Source organism: Dunckerocampus dactyliophorus, chromosome 5, assembly GCF_027744805.1.
Source record: "Dunckerocampus dactyliophorus isolate RoL2022-P2 chromosome 5, RoL_Ddac_1.1, whole genome shotgun sequence".
In the NCBI taxonomy this organism is placed as follows: Eukaryota; Metazoa; Chordata; class Actinopteri; order Syngnathiformes; family Syngnathidae; genus Dunckerocampus; species Dunckerocampus dactyliophorus.
The window spans coordinates 5,846,498-5,870,208 of record NC_072823.1 but is presented as its reverse complement, the minus strand read 5'-3'; the positions used below and the strand labels follow the sequence as shown (position 1 = coordinate 5,870,208).

Here is a 23,711-nt window from a genome sequence, read left to right as displayed (position 1 = left end):
CACACAGGAGCTGCTGTCAGCCACAACTCATGCCAGTCACTGGCACTCTCCACACTGCTAACCATGCGAACAATCAGCAACTCTACCATATCTAGCTGACGTCACACACGTCACTTCCCAGGCCACAGTTCTTAAAACGTCACAGATACTACACTACATATATCTTCTAAATCCCTTGTATTTGTATTTTCAGTCATTTAGTCATTTTTATGATTGAAAATGCTTGATTTGAGCCAAGAATACGTACAATTTGCTTATATATTCTTGTGTTTTGACTAATAATAGGCTGTATTCAACCATGAAACAGTAATCAATTATTAATTCATTCATTTTTGAAAACCACGATACAGTGAGGTAGCCATGTTCCAACCCCAATGTTGTGAGGGACGACTGTAATCCATTTTTTACTGATTAACCTGCTCAGGGTCATGATGAAGCTGAGGGCGTGGTACACACTGGACTGGTCACAGGTCAATCACAGGACACATACTGTATATACAAACAACCATTCATGCAATTAGCCCGACATGCAAGGACTGTGGGAAGAAACCAGAGTAACCGGAAGAACACCATGCAAGAACAGAGAGAACATGCAAACTCCACACATAAGTTGCCTAAAATCGTTTTTTAGTTAAACAATGTCCCACGTAAACATGCATGCAATTCACTGACAAGGCCGCCTTCAGTGTCAGAAGGAAGTGGAGCGAAGGGCGGCTGCTGGCGGCCTCTTCACAGATGGCTGCAGGTACAGCGCCACGCTTGGCTAATAACCAAAGAACTTCATAGTTCAAAGAACTAATAAAGAACTAATAAATGATTGCTGTTTCTTGGTTGACTATGACTATTATTAGTAAAAAATGAGTCATATGTAGTATTGTGGTCACTAGGCACCAGTAATGTTACCTTGATGAGACAATACCTTACATTGCATTACCTTTACTTGCACTGCATGGAGTCAGCCACGGATGCAGAGCCCGACATATCATAGTGGAAAACAAGTTCTCCTCCCATTTCGTGTGGAAGTGGTATGTTTTTGGCTTCTTATTCTTTGTCCTTATTCCCCACTGCGTTTCAAACCATTTATTAAGTTTAAAATGAATCAATTGAAGGCTAACTAGGGAGATTGGTAGATTTCTATGTTTAAAGCGGCGGCTGTCTCGTGTGTCCCTGGAGAGAGCCTCCATGTAAGAGTTGTGCAGTGTGATGTAAACAAATAATAATAATAGTGTAAACATGATTACAGGGGTGTTATTTCATGTCTACAGGGCTCTAATAATGGCAAAAAAAATGTATTTAGAAGGTCATAAACATGAAATATATGAAAATATATGAAAATATGAAAATATTCAATTTATTAGTATTGAATCCGACTTTGCGGAAATTCACTTATTGCGGTCGGGTGTGGAACCAGTTAACAGAAATAAATGAGGGACGACTGTATACTTATTTGGACCAAGAATCAGCAAATTTGCAGGGCCTTGAATACTGAATCACAAATGTCCCGGGGTCCACTATAGCTGTGGTTCTCAACGGGTTTGGCTGCGGGACCCGCCACCACCGCTCAATGACAAGCGGCAACCCAAATTGCGGAATTTTTTCAACTCAAACTCCTCAACTACTGTATCTTATATTTAAATGGACTGTTTGCAACCCAAAATGAGCTGCAGCGGTGGGATGCTGTCCTCTCTTTATGGTGTTCTCCAACAGATATCTGCAGCTGTGTGTTGGACGAACAGCATGTTAAATCCCCACTCAATTTTCTTCCCCTCCCGCCCAAGGTGGACAAAGACGCCCATAAACATGGCATAGACCTTGTAGCGACAACAATGCGAGGTGGATTCGGGTCATTGTATATTTATTTTTTGGACCAGGCATAGATCCGTGACCCACTGAAAACGGCTCCGCGACCCACTTTTGGGTACCAGTTGAGAATCACTGCATTGTAGGTTAGGGTTATGCTTAGAATCTAAAGCATGTCATATAACGACTTGATACATAAGGGCAACACATCTCCACTGCTGCAATGTTGGGGAATAAAGAACCTTCATTTGTAACTAAAGTGAATGGTGCCTGCTCTAGACATGCATTTTTTTACTTGAGTAATCTGTTCAGTTTGTCACTTTATTGTGTAGAAAAAGCATGATCCCTTTCAGCCTTTCTTTTCATTTGTGTTTTTTTCATGAAAGTGCAAGCAGAATTAATTTAGCTATTTCAAGCTTGTGTGTTTATGCACAACAGAGTAGCTTAATGTCTTACTGCTTTGTTATTTAAAGATTGAAACAGTCATTCTGTGTACACTTACCAGCATTTATGAAAAGTAGCAACGGTTGTTGTATGTTGCATCATTAAAACACGTGTTCGCACATGGCATTAGCAGCTTTGGATGATCCGTTCACAAATGCATGGCTTTAAGTTCACGTGTACTTTTCAAAAGCATCCACACTCGTGTCTCTGGCGTTCGCGTGGGTTTGGCTCTTTTTGCGCCACTGTTTCTACAAATACACAGCAAATCCTACGATATGAAAAGATCAAAATGTTTGCTACTTCTAGCAGGCAGCCATTCTCACTCTGTACCAACTTTGCTGAGTAAATTGGCTTTACTTGCATCGCTTCAGGCAAACCAAGTTGTTTGATGCACGGTCCTGAAAGAGGTCCCACTGGTGGCCCTTCACTGTGTGGCCCCAGGTCATTTTGCCATAAATGTGTCCCACATCAGCACCACGATTGTGGAGCTGAGTGCATCTCGGTCAAATTCACTTGGGTGCATTTCTTAGAACCGTGCGCATGGGATGGGGTCACCCAAGATGCATGTTAATGGCAGGTCTGAACATGCCTTCATGTCAGAGCTCACTTCAAAGCCTGAGGCCTGTCGAGGCCAGCCAGCCACTCAGATCGGCAGCCTTTTGAACTGACCCCCCCGTTCAACCCTAGAGGCGCAGAGGTGGAGAGATGGGGAGTGACGGAGGCTGAGAAAGTACGGTCGACATAAAAAGATGACAGTAATGGAGTGAGGTGGAGAGATGAACCCCCTCTACGGGGGCCCATTGGCCTCCGGGGCGCTGGCAGAGGTCAGTGGGGGCTGTCACTAAGGGTCGTGGATCCCCTCATCTACATCAGCCGGTCTCCCTCCTACATCTGGAATCACATCTCCGCTGACGGAGCGCAGCAGCTGCTCCCACAAACATGCTTCCACGCTTTCACTGTGAAGGAAGCTGACCCAGAAAAAGTTAACCTTAAGCCACGAGGACCACTCTTTTTTTGGTCACTCATACAGTCTGTGAGTGATAGCTTTAAATGGGAACATGTGCCTCTTTAAGTTCCTTTCATCATGCTAATAGTCTGGGAAAATGTCTTTCCTTTTAGCGACTTTGGAACTGGAAGTTTAGGATCAGATGTCAGAGCCGCATGAGCAGGCCCAGACTTGCACATTCAAATGGATCTTGTTTCTTATACATTGTGTAATTGATGCATTTAAAACGTACAAGGTGGCTATGATGTTCAGAATTTGGATGGCTTCCTGGATGGGTTTGGCTGCTGCCTGTAGCTATGAGGACTGTGTAAAAGACACAGCGAAAGGTATGATTCTCATACTGAATCAGAATGCTGAGTCGGCAAGCTGTATTTATTGCCTATGCTCATGGTCCATGCCGTGTTTATAAGGCACTGTCATTGTTGCTGTCACTGGATTAAGGACACATATGCCTGGCTGAATTGTGATGTGAGTGTGCAGCTGTCTGTGTGGTATAATCTGCTAAAAGCTCTTTGAAATATATGGCATAATGACGCAGGGTGGGCTTCCTTACTTAGACAGGAGTGGGGGTTAAAAAGAGGAAGATGAGCCCAGATTTGAGTGTTTTTTATGCATGCTTATGGATGCCTTACCGGCAGAATGGAGGCAGGGAATGACACATCACAAGGCGTAAGTAGTCTAAAATAGTCTGATCTGTAGTCTTAGTGGGCCCAAAGAAAGAGCTTCACGCCCTCTGCTGAAATATCACATACTCTTGTCGCCTGGGGAGGCATGTGCAGCATCCCCGCTTTGTATTTGATTGCATAGGGGAGGTGGACGGGTGCACCAAGAGACCACATGATATGTAAAGAGTACAAGCTCTGATGTGAGACGCCAGCTTCTCTGCTTGCAAATTCTGTTCCCCAGCATCAACGTTTCTCCTGATCGTTTCTGCAAGATGTCCTGGTTTTAAGCATGCAAGCACCTGTGAGCCAGATCATTCCATCCACTCCCCTTTAACTAAAACCTTGCAGACGTATGATTTCATTCTGATTCTTCTTTATCAGTTTGCTTTGTTTTGGAAATACAGGATGTGATGGTCCTGTTGCATGTGTCTGGTCCCCAAGGTACCTGGTCAGGTTGGACCGGTTCCTCTCTTTCCAGGGTTCAACACAAGGCTTTTAGATGGGGTGGGGCTTTTTGATTAATCCCCCTGGGCGTGTGTTTGGGAATGGTGTTTTTTTTATGCTTGTAGTTGTTGGAGAGTTTAGACATCAGAGCTTTGACGAATATTAGAAGAGCGCTTGAGGAGCTTAACGTCTCACAACACATTTGAAAAGTGTCAGGAAATTCACGTCTGTTGGGGGGGGTGGCACACCTACTGAGATGAGCATGCAAATAGAGTGTGTATGTGTGTGTGTGTGTGTGTGTGTGTGTGTGTGTGTGTGTGTGTGTGTGTGTGGTTAAAGTGAGCATGCCAGCATTACAGGCAGTATTCCAGATCCTCCATTTGGTACTCATGCAGTAATATACTTTGACCCTTTACTTTATGAACACACCCAAAACAATGCTTACTAGTCTGTTTCATGGGACAGAGTAATGTCAGGCAGCGCAAACAGGTCATTTTTCCCAGCCAGCAAAGAAAAGATGCAGTAGAACCTCATAAGGTCAAACACAATACGTCCCCCTTTTGTGGTGACATTGATGCTCACTGAGCTGAAGTCTCGCACAACGTCATGCATGCCTGAGGTACAAATTGGATTTTTGTGCAACTTTTGAGATGTGTTTTTCCATCAAATGTTATTGAAATGATAAATCGTGCAGCTGCCGGATCGTACAGTAGAGGGGACACGTTCTCAGATGCTCTTTGGATTTAATTTTTAAAAAGTAGGGGTTTCACCTCCAATCCCATACTGGTACTGCAGCCTTGAATATCGGCTGTAGTTTGTAGTGTGGACTGCTGGAAAAAGCTTGAACAAGTGATACTCCTCAAACAGAGAACAATAATCAACAGCAGTAGGTATGAGAAAAATGAACCTACAGTATTTGCTTCTTGAAGCATCTGGAGTATAGTTTTTTCCCCATTATCGTGGCAGCTGGGCATAACATAGCGAGGTTTGAGGTGCTGAATTAAACGTTTAAACCCAACTTTACTCACCACCGACAGGGGCTGGTAATCTTTTCTGTTATAGCTAATGATTCCTTGTCGTCCCGTGGAAGCTTCCCGTGTGACACTGCTTCAAATGCGCAGTGAGTTTAGTCGTATTAAACTTTCCCTGTTCTCTGCCACCACGGGAAACTTGGGAAACTTGTGCATGACAAGTTTCGCACTCGCTGCGGCGTCTTTTTTGGATTTTTAACAAAAAATACACATGGCCGACATCACTCCTACTCTACACTGAACACGTTAGCACATGCTGTTGTTGTGATTACATAGTCTCTATCCTGCCTGCAACATGCCACTGCTGGATAGACGTTCTTGGGCGGAATCTGGAATCAAATGCTTGTATTGAAGTGCTAATATCGGAGATTTTAGATGCAGGCTGATATAAGCCAATACTCATGCTAACACTAACCCTAACCCTTGATCACTGCAGCGGGTGTTATTTCAGTGTCTGTATGAAGTTTTGCATGCTGAACAAGGTGGACAAAATAGAAAACTGTGGCTGCACATTATAGATTTTTTGTTAGCTTGAATCTATAGGTTCCATCACTAATAGCCACTTGTTCCAATGTCATCCTTCTGTGAACCTTTTGTCTAGATAGGTAACTAAAGGAAAAATGGCCCGTGTTGTTTGTGTATGCAGTCATGTGTGTCCTTGTGAGGCTATCAGCATCATTGTATGTCATGGTGTGTTTGCATGTCATTGCCTTTTGTCCTTGGCTTCCTGAAATGATGTCCTTTTGAAACCTCAGGTTGCAGTATCGGCTACAATACAAGAGCTGAACCCATAGCCTGTTCACTTTCACAATAAAACCTCACACATCTGTCATTGGCTTATATCACACAGCCCGATGCCTCACACCCATTTTACAGACACTTTTCCTTTGTATATTTCCACCCATGTTGTACTCATCTGGGTCTTTCTGCATGCAGTTCTCATGTGTTGATGTATTTACTGTGCACTGTGTCCAGCTGTCATTCTTGATGCTCAGAGGAAGTGTGATATAGGGTGGCGTTTCTCATGGTTAGTAAATGATAAATGTTATAGAGCAGCTGCTTATCAGTTGTGTGCCCCTGCAAGGCGCAAAGAGCCACTGTAAATAAGGCTGCGTTCACACTTGGAGTTTAGTGCTCTGGTCCAAACCAAAGTTTAAAAATAAGAAATAAATAAGATACGTGCTGTGCACATTTTTATCATCTAACCAAAGTTTCCCAGTAAAAACAAATGCATAAATTTGCAACTTGATTGGACTGTGTGAATATATTCCAAAGATAAATGATGTCTGCTGGGTTACTATGCAATTTTATATTGTACTATTTTTACCAGCTGTGAGACCCACATCTCTTGCCATGACCAAGCAATAGAAGAGTAATTGCGGCAGAATTCATTGTTAACAAGATGATGTCATAATCTAATATGCATAATAGGCTGTGACACATGTGCTTTTGGAGACAAAAAGTTGCATATACTCCAGAATGATATGAAGAGTGATAAAATGAATGGCAATGAATTGCATAGTCCTTCTTTGTCATAAAATGAAATGATCCCAAAAAAATATTTCCAGTGCATTTCAGCCCTGCCACAAAAGGACCAGCTGACATCATGTTAGTGTTGACAAGTACAAAGGCTGGAGATGACTCTGTCATCCTGATTGAGTGACAACAACAGACTGGATGCTTTAAAAAAGATGTCCATGGTGCTTGAAATATTTGTTTTTCCTCTGTTAAACATGGTTTCCTGCAAGGAAACACATGCAGTTTTTGTGACAGCAAAGACAGAAATCTTCGTGAAAACCAACACTTGTCATTCTCAAAACTTTTGGCCACGACTGTACTGTACAGCGTAACGACAAGCTGCATTCACATACAGTCCCATTAAAATGTGTTGTTGACTATTTGTGGCTGCACAAATAAATGAAATACCGTAATTTTTTCTGTTTCAAAAAATTATACAGCCCATTATACAGCCCTGTTTGTTCACGGGTTTGGCATCTTCATCCATCAACCAGGAAGTAGACAGCTAACATATGGACAACCAAATACAAATATGCCGATTTGCCTTACTTTTGTCAACATTTTAAGTGAGATTGTAGTAGTGTTGTAACCTAAAGTAAGCCTCTTTCTTTCCTCCTTTCTTTTTCTTCTTCTCCCAAGGGGAGTCGAACGCTGTTCTTTGTACACTTGTGACACGTGATGTGATTAATAAGAAACCCAGCTGTAGCAGAGCGACCAACTCTGCCACCTTTAGTTGTGTGCCCGGTGAGGCTGACCTCAGTATAAACAAGTCAAATGTTTTCCCTCACAATAGGCGTTTTATGGGCACACTAAAATGAATTGCAGCCTCCCTTATCTTGCCACAGTTGTCGGGATGGGGGGGAGGGTGTTCAGCAAGATCCTAAAAAATGTGTCTAACGGCAGTAGGCGTGAATGTGTTCACACTTCTTTGCACATGTGGACATGTGCATGAGAGCGTCCGATGTAGCTGCTTTTGTAATGATTTACTATTGCTGTATATCGCGCTGGACAGCCAACACAACATGGTGTATCTTTGGCTTGAGTCGACCATGTGTCACATTTACTGCAAGCATTCTGCTGATTCATGAGCCGTGCACATCTGTCGAACAACAATGACGATTGCTTTGCCGGGTGTCTTTTTGCGAGATGGAACTGCTCTCCTATGTGTGGATTTTAAGAGAGATGAGAGAAATTGCTAGGCCTGATGACAGAATCTCCCTGCAAGCTTCTGTGATGCATTACTCTATAAATAAGCAAGAGATGAGAGGACTAAAAAAGCAAACAGGATGGTCAATAGTATCCATGGGCGAGTGTGAGAGCCTGTGCAGTGTCAGACTTCATTACCCTCCCCCTCCCCAATGTGGGAAGGAACTCAAGACTAGACCGCTCTGTATGGACAATATCATATCCTGCTCTGTAGACTTTATTTCAGGATTGTTTTTAACCCCAAAGTTATTACCACGGCCCGGTACTACCATGACAACAAGTGGTTTGTTCCCGGTGACATCACTTTATAACTTTCAAAAAAAAATCTTGAGGAGTAAGAAGACAAAACACAAATGCACAAGAACAGCTTCCACTCCTTTAACATTACAAGTACATTTTATGGCCAAAAGTTGCACACAAGAGTGTGTGTCTATACAATATTTTGTCCATTCATCTAGACCGGGCGTCACCAACCCGTCGATCGCGAGCTACTGGTCGATCTTTGGGACTTCACTGCTCCATCGCGAGAATGTTACAAAAAAAATGTATTATTACATTAGTGCCCTCCCCTCCTGGAGAGTGACCAACATGCATGCATTTTCACCATTGGACACGACCGCACGCCTTGCCGCCCTCCTGGCAGCGACCCGCAAGCTCCAGCCAAGACCCTTGTCCCCAAAATCCAGCCGGAGATACTAGTACACCGGCCCCCCTCGTTGCGCTAGCAAAGGTTGAGTGAGCAACGTGCAGAAGGTTGAGCGAGAGGGAGAGCGGGAGTGACAGAGCGCAGCGATGTGCCTGAGCACGCAGCAGTAGTTACTGCATGTTAATATGACTTTGCTACCTCAAAATTAAGGCACAAATATAACTCCATAGCATATTTAGAAGGTCGTAAACACGTTTTCTATGCGGTAATTATGAAAATATTCAATTTATAATTGGGGAATCCTACTTTGCTTATCACTTATCACTTATCACGGTCGGGTCTGAAACCGATTAACCTCGATAAATGAGGGATTACTGTACTTTTTTTTTCACTTTTAAAAATTCAAAGGCAAATTATGCGTCCAGAATTAAAATGAACAGCTTGGTGAAACCAGGGTGTGCAGCATTCCTATATGGTGTAAAGGCTAGATGTTTTTTAGAGAGAATAAAATGTGGCAAGCAAAGCTTAACACACCCACACAAACGTCAGTGGAATAATTCTTTGTCTAGACAGTCAGAAGTGAACTAATTAACTAATAAGTTCTCCTTCCCCCACACCTACACTGGCGGCCTCCGCAAGTAGTCCAAATATATGCAGTCACCATCTCAACATGACTGCTGTCTGTGGATAATCTACTAGGTGACGACTGCCGTCTCACTTTGCGCCTATCCAGTATGGTGCAGGCTCACATTGAAATAATGATCCGTTTTTATGGACTTGGACAATAAAGCAATGAAAAATCCTTTTGCATGTTCTCAAACAGAAAACCTGGGGCTAGTACAAGTTGGGAGTTTCTTAGTGAAAGGCTCACATAGGGCCCCTCATCAATACTGTCTGTGAAGAGTAGAAATGGCAAATTTAATAAGACAGTGCAAACAGAAGCAGGTCAGTTCAGTCGCATTCTGATCTCCTTCATTTTCAGGCCGTCCTTACCCTCTCATGGTATGGTATGTAGCACAGCCCTGATCCTCCCAAAAAGAAGATTAACAAGCCCCTGACAGAGACATAATCTTCCTGAAAACATCGACTATTAGCATTTCAACATGCTTCCTCAGAATAGTGGAAAATGCCTCTCTGGGATCCTTAATTCCAATGTGCCGGGTACATACTTTTGGGATAGGTATGCAAAATGGAAATCTTGTCTCCTGAGGGTGTTTAAACATTGTCAATGTGTAACAGAGTACAGTTCTGACATTCAAGCACTTAAAAATAGATTTTTAAGTGAAGGTACAAATTAAAAAAATCATAAATGTCTCAATGCGTCTGTGTAGGCTCTCAGTCGTACAGGAGTTGTCCCCGACACCTTCTTCACAGAAGTACAGATGACGTCTCAAGAAGCCTTTTCCTCGATAAATGTCTCAACTTTTCACGAAGCGAACGGTTCATGAGCCGGACTAACCCCGTGAAGTATAATTAGTCACATTGTTCCCTGTGTGTGTCGTCATGAGATAACATTCCAGCCATTTAACCTCCTAGTGTTGGTTCATTTAATTACTTATTTGTGCTCCACAGGCCTTAACATTGCGCTTTTGTTGGTCCAACTTTCACATTCATTGCCTAAAAGCAGCTGGACACACAATCATAACAAGGCAGGCCTGTTTCTTGTGTATTTCTAAACATCCACTTCTAATTCAGGAGCTTAAGCAGTTTAAGGGAACATGTGTGGCCTTCAGTTCATTGCACCAGGCAGCCAATGTCAAGTGAACTCTTTGACCACAGTGTTACATCTGAGTGACTGAGATCAGGGTCTGTACAGGAATCAAGTTAATGCAAAGAGGAGCCAGCTTCAGACCACCCCTTTAAAAAGCCACAAATTTCCCTCATCATGCCGGTTGATATGCTGGAATTTTCCAGAACGAGGATCATCCATCCCTGTGTCCGTCCATCCATCTTACTGTCCGTGCTTGTGATTATCCTGTCAGGCTTTCAGTCACACTCTGTTGACGCCACTCAGTGACGCAACCCATCATTCAAATTATATTTAGAGAAAAGTACAGGCACAGGAATCGGTAATCCAAGAAGTGACATCTGGCCTTCAGAGCTTATGTGATTAGCAGAGAGCCTTGCCCCTAATAGCCTCACGGACGTTCTTCATTACCATGCCGGACAATCCATACCAACAGAACACGTGGTGCTAGGTGTACGAAAAACTATATATGGATCATCATGCAGAGAACATTCACATAAAATGTTTTAATATGTAATGTGGGATGCATAGAGGTGCTACATGAGCTGCAACACTTGTCAGGCTTACTGTGAGCCCTCTAATGTTCACTGTAGCTCCAATCCTGCGGCATTAGGACTAAGACCAGATGACTGTAGAGATAGCTGTAAAGTCCAAGCAAAGCGAGAGGGGAGACAAAAAAATGGAGGAGGTTGTTAAAATACACAATAAAGCATTGAATAACACAGCTTTTTACTGAAGTTGTCATAATCATAACTCAGGACAAAGTGACCAGTCATTACAATACACCATAAATATGCATGCTCACTCATGTGGCTGATAAGAACATAACATAAAGCTACAGCGATTTTCTGCAGGGAAATTCAATGTAATCTTTTATTTTGATGGTTAATATCGTGCATTTACGTAGGACAGATGTCCTTACTGTCTTTATTACCGTAAATTCCGGACTATGAGATGCTACTTTTTTCACATGCTGTGAACCCTGCAGCTTAAACAGTGATGCGGCTAATTTATGTTTGAAAGTTCCCATGATGCTTAGAGCGCAGATTCAGAAAGTTGTGAATTGGAGTACAGTTGCCCCTCACCACTTCGTGGTTCGGACATACATTTTCCCCACTCAGTTTCACACCCTTTCTTAAGTTTAGAATACAATTTAGAATAAATAAATTCAAGCGGCGTCCGTCTCTTGTGTCCTTTCAGAGATCCCGTAGCCGTTACAGTTGCGAAATGTGGTGGAAGCAAACATCAACAAAACTTTTTCTTATTTTGAATCCGGGTACTCCGGTTTCCTCCCACATTCCAAAAACATGCATGTTAGGTTAATTGGTGACTGTAATTTGTCCATTGGTATGAATGGCTGGCGACCACCCTTGACTGGTCGCCCTGTCGCCCGAATTCAGCTGGGATAGGCTCCAGCATACCCCCGCGACCCTAATGAGGAGAAGCGGTATAGAAAATGGATGGATGGATGGATGAATCATTATCCTTATATTTATAACGATACTTCATACGAAAATGTTTTCATTATCATTGGCAGGGAGAAATCGTTTGGATTCAACTGCTTATAATGCTGATAAGAAACAAATTTTCAATTTAAATCACCAGATATGATTTTAAAGCTATTCGTGCCGTATAAAGGGTTAAAATCACACAGTTCATCAACGGTGAAACTTAATTATGTGTGTGGGAAATTGGGAATAGCCAGGTGGACGCTCTCTCATTGTTTACAGTCAGGCCCGTATGGCTTACCCAACACTGCACAATAAAACTACAAGCTGTATATAATCTTTCCCATGCAGTCATAATCATTTCAATGCCACAAATAAGCCTGTTTGCAAAAAGAGGGAGATAAAGAAAGCGACTATTTTGGGGCAGTTGTTTGCTTGGAAGGGCTTCTGCTTACTCTGAGGCATGTTGTTCCCAAGAGTTAAGTGCACAGTTGTGCAGTTTTGCTTTTGTTTTGTTGTCGCCAGGATCTGTAGTTGAGATAGAGTTCACTTCCCTTCTTCTGCTCTTATAGCTTTCTGAACAAAAATGTCTTCCCCCCAAAGTGAGTTATTGTGTCCCAGTAAATGCAGCGGCTGGTTTGTGCAGTGAAGAAAGAAATTGCAATCATTCCTTGGGACTTTTTTTGTTGCCCTGTTTTTATGTACTGTATGTTTGTGTCTCCCAGTATATGTAGGTGCCTGCGAAAGGTTGATTTTGTTTTGTTACATTTCTGCAGAAGCATTCAGGAAAGCAGTACTTCCTGTAAATGAGCAGTTTTAACCTGATTTGTTTCCATACATACATACACACTCTCGATCAAAACTTTCAGGCAAGTTGGAAAATTGCAAGAATTTACATTTTGCTCTGTTGGATTTTAAGGAGGTTCTAAGTGGAGCTTCAAAATGCAAAAAGAAGAAATGTGAGTAAGAAAAAAATTAGAGCAAACAAGCATTAAAGTGAAATATACTGTTCATCAGCTGATCAAAAGTTTAAGACCGTAGCTTAAAAAGAAAAAAACAACCCCCCTAAAATAGCCAGAAATAAAATTATCCAAAAAAACTCCTCAGTAATGAGTAGCTTCACTATTCTTCTCAATCACCTCAAAAATTGGTTTGGGCATGCTTGATGCCAGTGTTTCCAGGAGGCTAGTGGGAATGTTGCTCCAGGTGGTGAAGATGGCTTCATGGACGGCATCCACTGTCTGGAACTGATGTCCATTTTTGTAAACTTCCCTTGACATCCATTTCCAAATCTTCTCAGTTGGATTTAGATCAGGGGAACACGCAGGATGGTCCAAAAGAGTGAGCTTATTCCTCTGGAAGAAGTCCTTTGTCAGGCGGGCATTATGAACTGCAGAGTTGTTGTGTTAAAAAAGCCAGTCATTACCACACAGAGCAGGGCCTTCAGTCACGAGGGATGCCCCCTGCAACATCTCCACATAGCTAGCTGCCGTTTGACGCCCCTGCACAACCTGAAGCTCTGTTGTACCACTGAAGAAAAAAGCAGCCCAGATCATGATGCCAACATCTCAAGTGGGGTCTCCCTGTCATGCCAGTAATGTTGGAAGCCATCAGGACCATCAAAGGTCCATTTTTTCTCATCAGAGAATAAAAGCTTCTTCCACTTTTCAATGTCAGCGTTTGTTGCATTGAAGGAGATCAGGCATTTGAAGACGTTTTTTGTTCTTTGGGTCAAGGATGGTCCGGTGTCCCGCTCAGGGCCGGTGTCCCTCAGTTCACTTTTTTTCTTCCATAACCCTCAGGATCTGCGAGAGGCCTTGCTTACGCAGCTCAACAAGTTAACGGCGTTGAAAGCGAAAGCTTTTTTGCCTTTGCCATCAAAGATATCAGACAGTGTGAATACCTGACAGAAAATGACATTGAATCCACATTTGTGCCAAGATTTTGGCTTTTAAAGGCTGTGGTCTTCCAGTTTTGATCAGCGGATGAACAGCCTATTTCACTTTATTGCTTGTTTTTAATAAATTGCTTAGTCAAAATCAATGTTTCCTCTAAGAGCAATTGCGCACTGCTCTTGTGTTCGCAGCGCACAGCAAATCCATGCAGCACACAAAATACATTCCAGCCTGAAATGTAAATGAAATAAACACTTAGACCTGTTCTGTACCATTTTGCAATGCAACTCAGTGTGTGACAGGGAACAGCAAGCAGTAACAATATACTACACAATGACCAACACTGTCCAACCAATCATAAGATCCTATTTGCACGTATTTACTTCCGCAGCCAATCAATTCATTAGTGTAGTACATGCCGCTGTTTTGCAGGTTAGCGTACAGCCTATTCTGCATCAGAGTTAAGAGAGCTAAATGCTGCCCACTAACCCTGTATTATGGCGAAACAAACAGGCAGTGCAACATCCACTCACCAAGCCAATGTAAAAAAAGAGGTTCTTTTAATGTGGACTGGCTGTCGGGGTATGTGCAAACAGAGGAACAAGAGGTAAAACTGGGTGTGATGTTTTCATTTTTGAATGAGAAAGGGCCGCTGTATAAAACATGCTGCAAAACCAAAGTACCAAGCGAGTTTTTGAGGTGAAAAGTGTGGAGTGAATGTGTGGCGCAACTGTGCATGTTTTAATGTTGTGCTTTTATTTTGATGGCCGGATGTACGGGATAAAGAAAATGTTATGCCGAGTTTGTGTTGCCGAAGGGACCGGAATGTCGGTTGAGAGTTAATTTAATTTAATTTTTTTATTTAGACAAAAGTCCATTTCCAGGATGAAATATTGCCACAACAGCCTGCTTTAAAACAGAAAGTGAAAGTCAAATAAGGAAATGAAAGTACACCTACTTAACAATATACAGTAAATGGTAAGCGAGAAATGGTAATGATAATGTAATGGTTTCATTTATTTGAACACCAGTTAGACTGGAATACATCACATTTTATAGTTCACAGTTCCACATGCCCAAAAGGAGTAGGAAGAAGCAAATCTTATTTAATCCTGCCCCCGCGCCCATCCGTTTTACATCACTTTCAATAGATCTGTTCACTTCCTGTATTCCTCTCTTCTAGTTGAATACATCGAAAATTAATGAGATCATGTAATAATGTGATAAATAGTAGAAAAAATAGTAGTCAAGTTTCACTTTTAGTCAGATTTCTTGTCACCGTACTTCTTGATTTGGCAGTCTTAGTAAATAATATGAAATAGACATAACAAAACATAGTTTGATAATAGGCGAGTAATGACAATGAACTTATAATAAGGAAGAGCAAGTAATGAGTGTACGAGTGATAAGACATGGTATTGACAAACGAAATAAAACAGAACATAGTTGGATAATGGGTGAGTACACACAAAGTACTCACAAAAGAATAAAGCTTAATAGGTGACAAGAAGGAAGAGTTGTGGTTTGTAGTGATCAGACATAGCATTGTATGCACACGGGGTTTCAGGACTCTTCTTCCTTGTACTTCGCAAACGTCAACTGCTTGTATTGTTTCTCAAAGACAAATGGAAATCGAAATGATACTAGAGGTTTTCTACACGATTCAGATGGTCAGTTGTTTGAGACCACGGCTTGTTTTGTGTGAGGTTGAGTATAAAGAAAACTACATTCTGTTTGAAACCAGTCATATACAAAATATGACCGAATGGAAGTTCTCAGTTCTCAGGTTTTGGACAGGTGCTTTACGACAGTGTGCACATCTGATGCCGCTCACAGAGGTCCAAGGAATGCTCAGGTTGTTTTTGTGTATGCCCAGTGTGTGTGTATGTGTACCTGGGAAAAATGTTTTTGTCTTACTCCCATTTCTTCTTTTTGCATTTTGAAGCTCTACATATAACCTCCTTAAGATCCAACAGTACAAAATGTAAATTCTTGCAGTTTTTCAACTGGCCTTACATTTTGAACAGGAGTGTATTGTAAAATAGTAAGTGGTAGGCTTCTTATTTGAAAGGTTATTTGATACTTCCTTTAGTGTGTAATTAATGAGGGTAACATGCTGATGTATATCCGCTTGGTGTTGTAATGACCTGCTCTGACCCAAGCTGTCTTTATTTAAAACTTGTAGCTACCACTCATGTTTCATGGACTCCGAAATTCCTAACCTCTCACTTTCCTTTCATCGCTCCTCCCCTCTTGTGCCCTCTTGTCCCAGGTATGGCCTCGCAAGTGCAAGTGTTCTCCCCTCACACTCTTCAGTCAAGTGCCTTCTTTAGCGTGAAGAAACTGAAGGTGGAGCAGAGTTGCAACTGGGATATGACAGGGTACGGCACGCACAACAAAGTGTACAGCCACAACAGCAGCAAGAACGTGTCGGCCCTGAGCGGCCCCCTCGGCGTTAACAGCTCCCTGCAGGTGGCCAGCTCCACCCTGCCCTACGAGCAGGCGCTCATCTTCCCAGCCAGCGCAGGCCACATTGTGGTTGCCTCAGCCAGCAGCACTTCAGGGGCCATAGGCTCTTTGCTGGGCAGCGGGGGTGGAGGCAGCAACGGCAGCGGAGGGGGCGGCGGGGGAAGCGGGGTTCACAATCTGACCCGCCGCAGCACGGTCAGTCTCCTTGACACCTACCAGCGATGTGGGCTTAAACGCAAGAGTGAGGAGCTTGACAACAACAGTAGTGTGCAGATAATAGAGGAGCACGGTCCACTGATGATCCAGAACGGAGCAGCCAGTGGCGCCACAGTGGCTACCGTGGCCACCGCCGCCTCCACGGCAACGTCTAAGAACAGCGGCTCCAACAATGAAGGGGACTACCATCTGGTGCAGCACGAGGTGCTCTGCTCCATGACCAACACCTATGAAGTTCTGGAATTCTTGGGACGAGGGACTTTCGGGCAGGTGGTTAAGTGTTGGAAGAGGGGTACCAACGAGATCGTGGCAATCAAGATCCTAAAAAACCACCCGTCGTACGCGCGGCAGGGTCAGATTGAAGTCAGCATCCTGGCACGTCTCAGCACGGAGAGCGCGGACGATTACAACTTTGTGAGGGCCTACGAGTGCTTCCAGCACAAGAACCACACGTGCCTGGTGTTTGAGATGCTGGAGCAGAACCTGTACGACTTCCTGAAACAGAACAAGTTCAGCCCGCTGCCGCTTAAATACATCCGACCTGTGTTACAACAGGTGGCTACAGCGCTGATGAAGCTGAAGAGTCTGGGTTTGATCCACGCCGACCTGAAACCGGAGAACATCATGCTTGTGGATCCATCTCGTCAGCCCTACAGGGTGAAGGTCATTGACTTTGGCTCAGCAAGCCATGTGTCCAAAGCGGTGTGCTCCACGTATTTACAGTCCAGATACTACAGGTAAGTTCCTCAGCTTCTTAAGTAAATGTAAATGTGCTCATATACTGTTCAGAACAAAGGGACACCCACAATGATTCTTTTAACCTGTTTTGCAAGCAAGCTTCCGAAACACTAGCAACACTAATCATGGACCTTCATCCCCCCCATCTCCATAGATGGCTCCCATTTCTCCTGGGATAGAAATGAAGGGTCATTCTGAGTTCTCCTGTAATATGTGCCTGTAATCCACACCAGAGGACCTTGCATTAGAACCAGATGACTCCCTGGGAAGAACTTTCTTTCTTCTATGTCTCTTTTCAACCCAAGTGTTTGAGCTAAGGCAGTGTTGATGTTGACACAAAGAGACACTTGAGCTCTGCTCGCGTCTCTGGCCCGGTGTTGGGGCTGAGAATAAGGAGAGAACAGGTGTGTCAGAGTGACGGTACCCATCATTTACTGCATGCGCACACCTACCCAAAACACATAAGCACATGTACACCCCCAATTGTGGCTCGTGGGGTGTATTATTAGTATATGTATAGGTGGATTATTGACTTTCATACCTAACTGCATGTGTAACGGACACCACACAAACATAGGTATTTAAAAAGAATATTTTTGTCAAATGTTGCCATTGTTGTCATAGTGCCTTTTCCAGGAATGGCTTTTTTCCCAGCTTTCGATTGGCTTACAGCAGGGGTGTCCAAACTTTTTCACCCAGGGGCCGCATACTGAAAAAATACAAATGGATTTGGGGGCCACTTTTACATTTTTTAAACCAACCCATGTAAATATGCTGCATATATGGCCTCCTGCCCCCACGTTGGACACCCTGGCTTAGAGGTTATAGCACCACCAGCTCTTTTTGCTTTTGAGTGGGGAAAAACAAAAAAAAAATTTCAAAAATGCCCATGTAAAAACAGATACTGCATCAACACAGCTTTGTGGATTATTTTTGAGCTGTTTAGTTTATTTCTGTTGTGCAAGTTAATCATTAATAACGGCGGCAGGAAGGGTCGAACACATTAATTAGACACATATGCAGTACGTGCATGTGCTTGTGTGTCGGTGAGTGCTCTTTGGCTTTGACTTTGTGGATTATTACGAGTATTTTGCTGATATTGGTGGCTGATACTATTAATAACCGCCAGGAGGAGCCATCACATTGTCTAACGATTATTTTCACAGTCGATTATCTGAAGTTTCTTGTTTCTATTAATCGGTTGGGCCAGAAACGGACCAAATCAGAATGAAACAAACAAAAACAGTATGTGGTTTGTTTTGCAACATATAAGAAAAGAGACAAAAATGTGGAGATCTGGAAGATATGGGTTCAAATCTCCATTGGGCAACTTTGTGTGGAATTTGCATGTTCTCCCAGTGCGTGCGTGGCTTTCTCCGGGTACGCCAGCTTCCTCCCACATTCCAGCCTCAAAATTGACCATAAAATCTAAACTGTCCATAGGTATGAATGTGAGTGTGAATGGTTGTTTGCCAATATGTGCCCTGCGATTGACTGATGACCAGTCCAGGGTGTAGCCTGCCTCTCGCCGGAAGTCAGCTGGAATAAGCTCCAGCATACTCCCGTGAACCTAAAGAGGATAAGCGGCATGGAAAATGGATGGATGATTAATTGTTGCAGTTCTAACTTTGACTACACCCTGTTTGGGCGCTCATGCTCATACCAAGCAGACTGTAGGTCTCAAGTATGTCCCAAGTCCAGTACCAATTTATTTGGCCTCAGTCACTCGATGAAGGATATTCCCACACAAATACAGATTTTAATTTAAAAAACGCATATTTTTCTATGCCTTTTGGCCTTTGTCTACACGCAAACAGACGTTTTTGCTTTAAAAATTGAGCTTTTGGAAAACTCCAGTCAGGGTGAAGATTTTTGATAATGCCGTCTTTCACGTATGTGTGTGGACAGCGAGGATAGAGCTTTTGGCTTGTTGCCGACAGATGATGCAACAATTATGTACCATCATTTCCACACTAGACGAGTAGAATTTAATGTGTGCAAATGGCAAACATTACATTGCTGGCTTTAAGCATACTGAAATGACTTTTTGCATATTTAAGCATAAACACACTTGTATTTTCGCTTTACATTGATAAGCAAAGGTGCCATTGTGCGCTTCGAGGATGCTGCTGCTGCTGCTTTGCTCTCTAAAACTCGTACTGCTACGAGACACACACACTGAGTGCTTCCCGATTATATATGCCTGTTTTGTGGTACATACAGTAACTACTGTCATGGAAGCAATTAAACAGGGACAGTTAGCCAGACACACAGGAGTTTATGGGATGGTCGTGCTACATTTTAACACAGAACATGTGTTACATACATTTTCAAAGGTTTTTATTCAATAAATGTGGCTGACAAATGTGAAATAAACGACTGAAAAGTAACTCGCTAGCAGTCTACACGTATCTTCTTGTGCGGATCGCCATGTTTGTTATTGTGCCATCTACGGAAACGATGTTGGCAAAAATTGCCTTAAGAGTCCATGGGTGCTGCACCGACATTACTTTGACGTGCGCATGTGTTTCTGTGTGGACAGGAAGACGCCACTGCGTGGATGAAGATGAAGGGGATGAGGGGGCACATGTGCGGTTTTGAAAATATCCGTGTTCGTGTTGACATGGCCTAACGAGTGCATGGAACCATAAGGCTAAGTCGCTCATCTTGATGTAAACTTTCCTACCGGTTATCTTGTTGTTGCTCTTGAGCGTTGTGGGGGATGGCTGAGTAGAGCAGAGCAGCAACTTTATCCTTTCATTTCCTCTTTATAAAGCAGCGGAAGGGGAGGAAAACCAAAAATTGGACGCCAAAAAAGGAGACGCTTATGTGATTGTACATCTTTTTTTTCTTGTTTATTTTCATTCCTGAAAGGTCTTACGTTTTACAGCAGGAGCGTTTGATTGATTGTGCCGGCCGAGTCGAGTCTGAGCTCTGGTCACTGCAGTGCATGAGGTTTGGGCAGGGAACACACGTTGGCCGTGGGTGCATTTCACAGGGTGTTCAAAAGCTCAGATGAGAGCATTAAACTGTCTTTGATGGTTTCAGATGAGAAGATGGATGGTTTTTGGCATGTTGTATGGTTCTTTTACAGGTTACTGACTGCACACGGCTGTCATTTGGCAGCTCAGACTGGCTTTGTCTTACTTTATTTCTCCCACATTAGCCAAAACATTCCGCTTTCATCTTTTTGAGCTTAGTTGAATTAAATACTGGTCTTTGTGCGCTGATGTTTTATTTTTATTTTTTTCCTCTCTCCTCTAAATGCTGTTTTGGATAGATGAGGTGAACTTACGTAAGACTGAGATAATGGTTCAGAGCATATTTGCATTTTTCTTCACTTTTTGAGACCAAAGTAATATCCCGTTCATCGTAGATATTGCACATGCACAACTGTTAGGACTTTTTCTCTCCATCCATTTGCAGGGGTTTTTTTTCTACCCGTCATTCACATGTATTTGTACTCTGTACGTGTGCTTGTTTATGTTCACGTACACATTGTAAGAGCCTTGCAAATGAGTTATGGATTTTCCACAACGTTGACTCATGCAAATAAAAAAAAAAAAACGAATTCAAGCTTGCTATTTGCAAGAGCAGCTCCCGGCGCGCTTACAGTTTTGGTTTTGTTTGCTTCAGTGCCTCTTGAATACATATATGGTCCTCAGCTGTCAACTATTACAAAAATGGAACGCTGCCTAAAATGACGGATTTTGCTCGGGTCACTTCATTAGGGACACCAGTGTGATCTAAGGAGATCCAGTCATAGGGCTACATCAATAATGTTGCCTATAGGAAGGTACTAAAGATCAGAGTTGACTGACACGGTCAGAGAGGCATGAATTGGACAATATTTTTATGATTGTGGTTGTAGTTTGCAGTGCTGTAGAAATGTCAAATTGAGAGGAGACGATACACAAGGTCGGGTCCAAAAGAATGAGACAAGACGAGATTTTAACATAAATTTTAAGAAAAGAACAATGAGAAAAAACATGACGGAACGAACAAGCTTTTTTATGTAACCGAGTCACCAAACTTTGCAGGCGCGTTTTTGAAATGTTTATTGTCGCACAAATTGACCATAAACGATATTATTGTCAACATTTTTTGAGACCAAATGAGCCGCAAACGATATATAGAGGAATGATAATAACTAACAAAAATCCCGGTGTATAAGCCGCACCCACTAAATTTAGAGGAAAAAACTGATTTTGTCTTATATAAGCCCCACCGGTGTATTAGCCGCATGTGTCCATGTCATAAAATGGCATATTGGGGTCTGCACGAGTGTGTGAGGACCAGGCAGCTCTTTATTTCACAGGAGCCAATCATGAGCTATGGAAAAGTTCACGGCAAGCTTGCCAACCCATTGGAAATCACAGGTGGTCATTAATCAATTCAACAGTCTGACTCACAGTGTCCTCTTACAAACAACATTAAACTCATCGCACAGCAACTTAACACTGAAAAGATACCTAGGAAATATACATTACATGTACCAATACAAGTTTAAAATAACAAACAGCAGCTATTTTAACGTCTTCCTTTAATGCATTCCTGCCAGAAGAGCAGTTCATTGGAGGACAAGCAACATACTGTCGATGGATCGCACTGCAATGCTGCCTCTGTCCACCAGAGGGAGCCAGAGGAGCCTGGGGTACAGAGCCCAGAGGGAGGCTGACGTCATTGCAGCACCCCAATGAATGCGTTGCTTAGACGCAATGCCTTATGGGGAAACTTTAAAGTGTTGTTTTTTCTTCATTTTAAACTTGTACTGGTACATGTTTGTATATTTCTGAGGTATACTTTTGGAGTGTTAAGTTGCTGTATAAGCCGCAGGGTTCAAACTTTAAGAAAAAAGTAGCAACTTATACACCGACATTCCTGGTAACAATAATAGCATATCATAATATATCATGTTAATACAATATTTATTTTAATAGGTCATCTTTCACTCTGTAGTTGTGGAACTGTCTGTCAAACGTTTGGAGCGTTTCTTGAAATGCTGGCTTGTCAACTGTATTAAAGAGCAGCATTTCTTCTTTCTCGTGGTACATGTACGTCGTACATTTTATCTACATTATCCCTTACTGATTGAAGGAGACATGTTTTCTGCGGAAAAAAACAGCCTATTTTCGAAGGAAAAAAGTCCAATTGTTTTTTTGTTTTTTTTTTGATGACTAAACCACAAATTTTCCACGAATGCTGAGTAGCCAATGTTCGAGGAGCCACAGTGTCTGCCTGGGTTACTGACCTTATCTTGGCACTGTACGTTCTGCTCCCCCTCCGTGTTGCTTATAGCTGATGATGTAACAGGCAAAGCCTCCCTCATCAAGCTTACACCTCAACAGATAAATGGATTATTGTTTTGCCTCAACTGCATATGTCCGCTATACCTCACCAGGCAAAGACCTTAACGTTGAAGAAGGAGAACGCAAGTGAGGAAAGCTGGACTCGTGGCGGCAGCTGATGAAGAACGGGAGACGTAATATACCGGCTGTCGCTCTCAAAAATGGTTTCGATCTCAGATGTTAGGTTTTCAGCGTCTCTGACATGATTTCCTGCTGGGACTCGGTACCTTTTGCAATGAATGGAATGTGGCGCTTTCAACACAATTATTCCGGATAATCCACACAACCTGATGTCAGCAGTTTGGCAGAGTGTTGGAGGTGTGTGGATTATGCAGAGTAACAGGAAATTGTCGGGGCTTCAGACAAAATTGCATTCATCCCCCAAAATAAACCTTCATTATGGAACAGCAGCATGCCTTTCACTGTTGTGAGTGACATTTAAATTGCATGTTCCGAGTGTGACTTCATCCAATAACTCATGGAGCAAACTCTATATAGCTGTATTTCTAAGTGATATAGATTTGCATTCATGTACAATTGTCATCTACTTATCAACACCAGGTGTTGCATCAGAGTCCGCTGGTTCTTTTTGAGGAATGTTCCCCCTGTCATTGTTAATAATCCGACATAACCAGCATTCCAGTCCAATTCGTCTTCTGCCCACATTAAATGTAGTCACGGGCTGTGATCCTAAGGCCATTTGAGCCAATTACAAGCCCAAGATAAAGCAGAACATCCCCCTTGAATATAAAGTTATTAAGCAACAATAAATAATACCAGATGCATGGGATATAATAGTGTGCACACTGTCTCATTGTACAAAACAAGACTTTGTGAAAACCCTTAGAAAAAGCATGTGGACGAAAGACTAAAAGGCTTATTAGGTGTGTTTAAAATTACTGTGTCCTCAGCTTGAATGTCTGAGACAAAGAGGGGTGTCCAAAGTGCGGACCGGGGGCCATTTATGGTCCGCGGCACAGTCTAAAATAGAATTTAACAAGAAAATTTTAAAAATGATCAAAATCAGCAGTAATTTCACAAGAATAAAGTCCAAATATTACGTGACAGTTATAATATAACAATCATTTTT

General features: G+C 42.6%; 1 protein-coding gene across 4 annotated transcripts in view; it reads left to right on the top strand.

Annotated features, from left to right (window-relative positions):
• Positions 1-23,711, top strand: part of hipk2 (homeodomain interacting protein kinase 2) — a 113,166-nt gene that overhangs the window by 8,997 nt on the left and 80,458 nt on the right. For all 4 annotated transcript variants that reach the window (XM_054777431.1, XM_054777430.1, XM_054777429.1 and 1 more), the window contains exon 2: positions 16,123-17,272. In XM_054777431.1, coding sequence (XP_054633406.1) covers positions 16,123-17,272 — 1,150 coding nt within the window. The remainder of the gene's footprint in view (positions 1-16,122; positions 17,273-23,711) is intronic.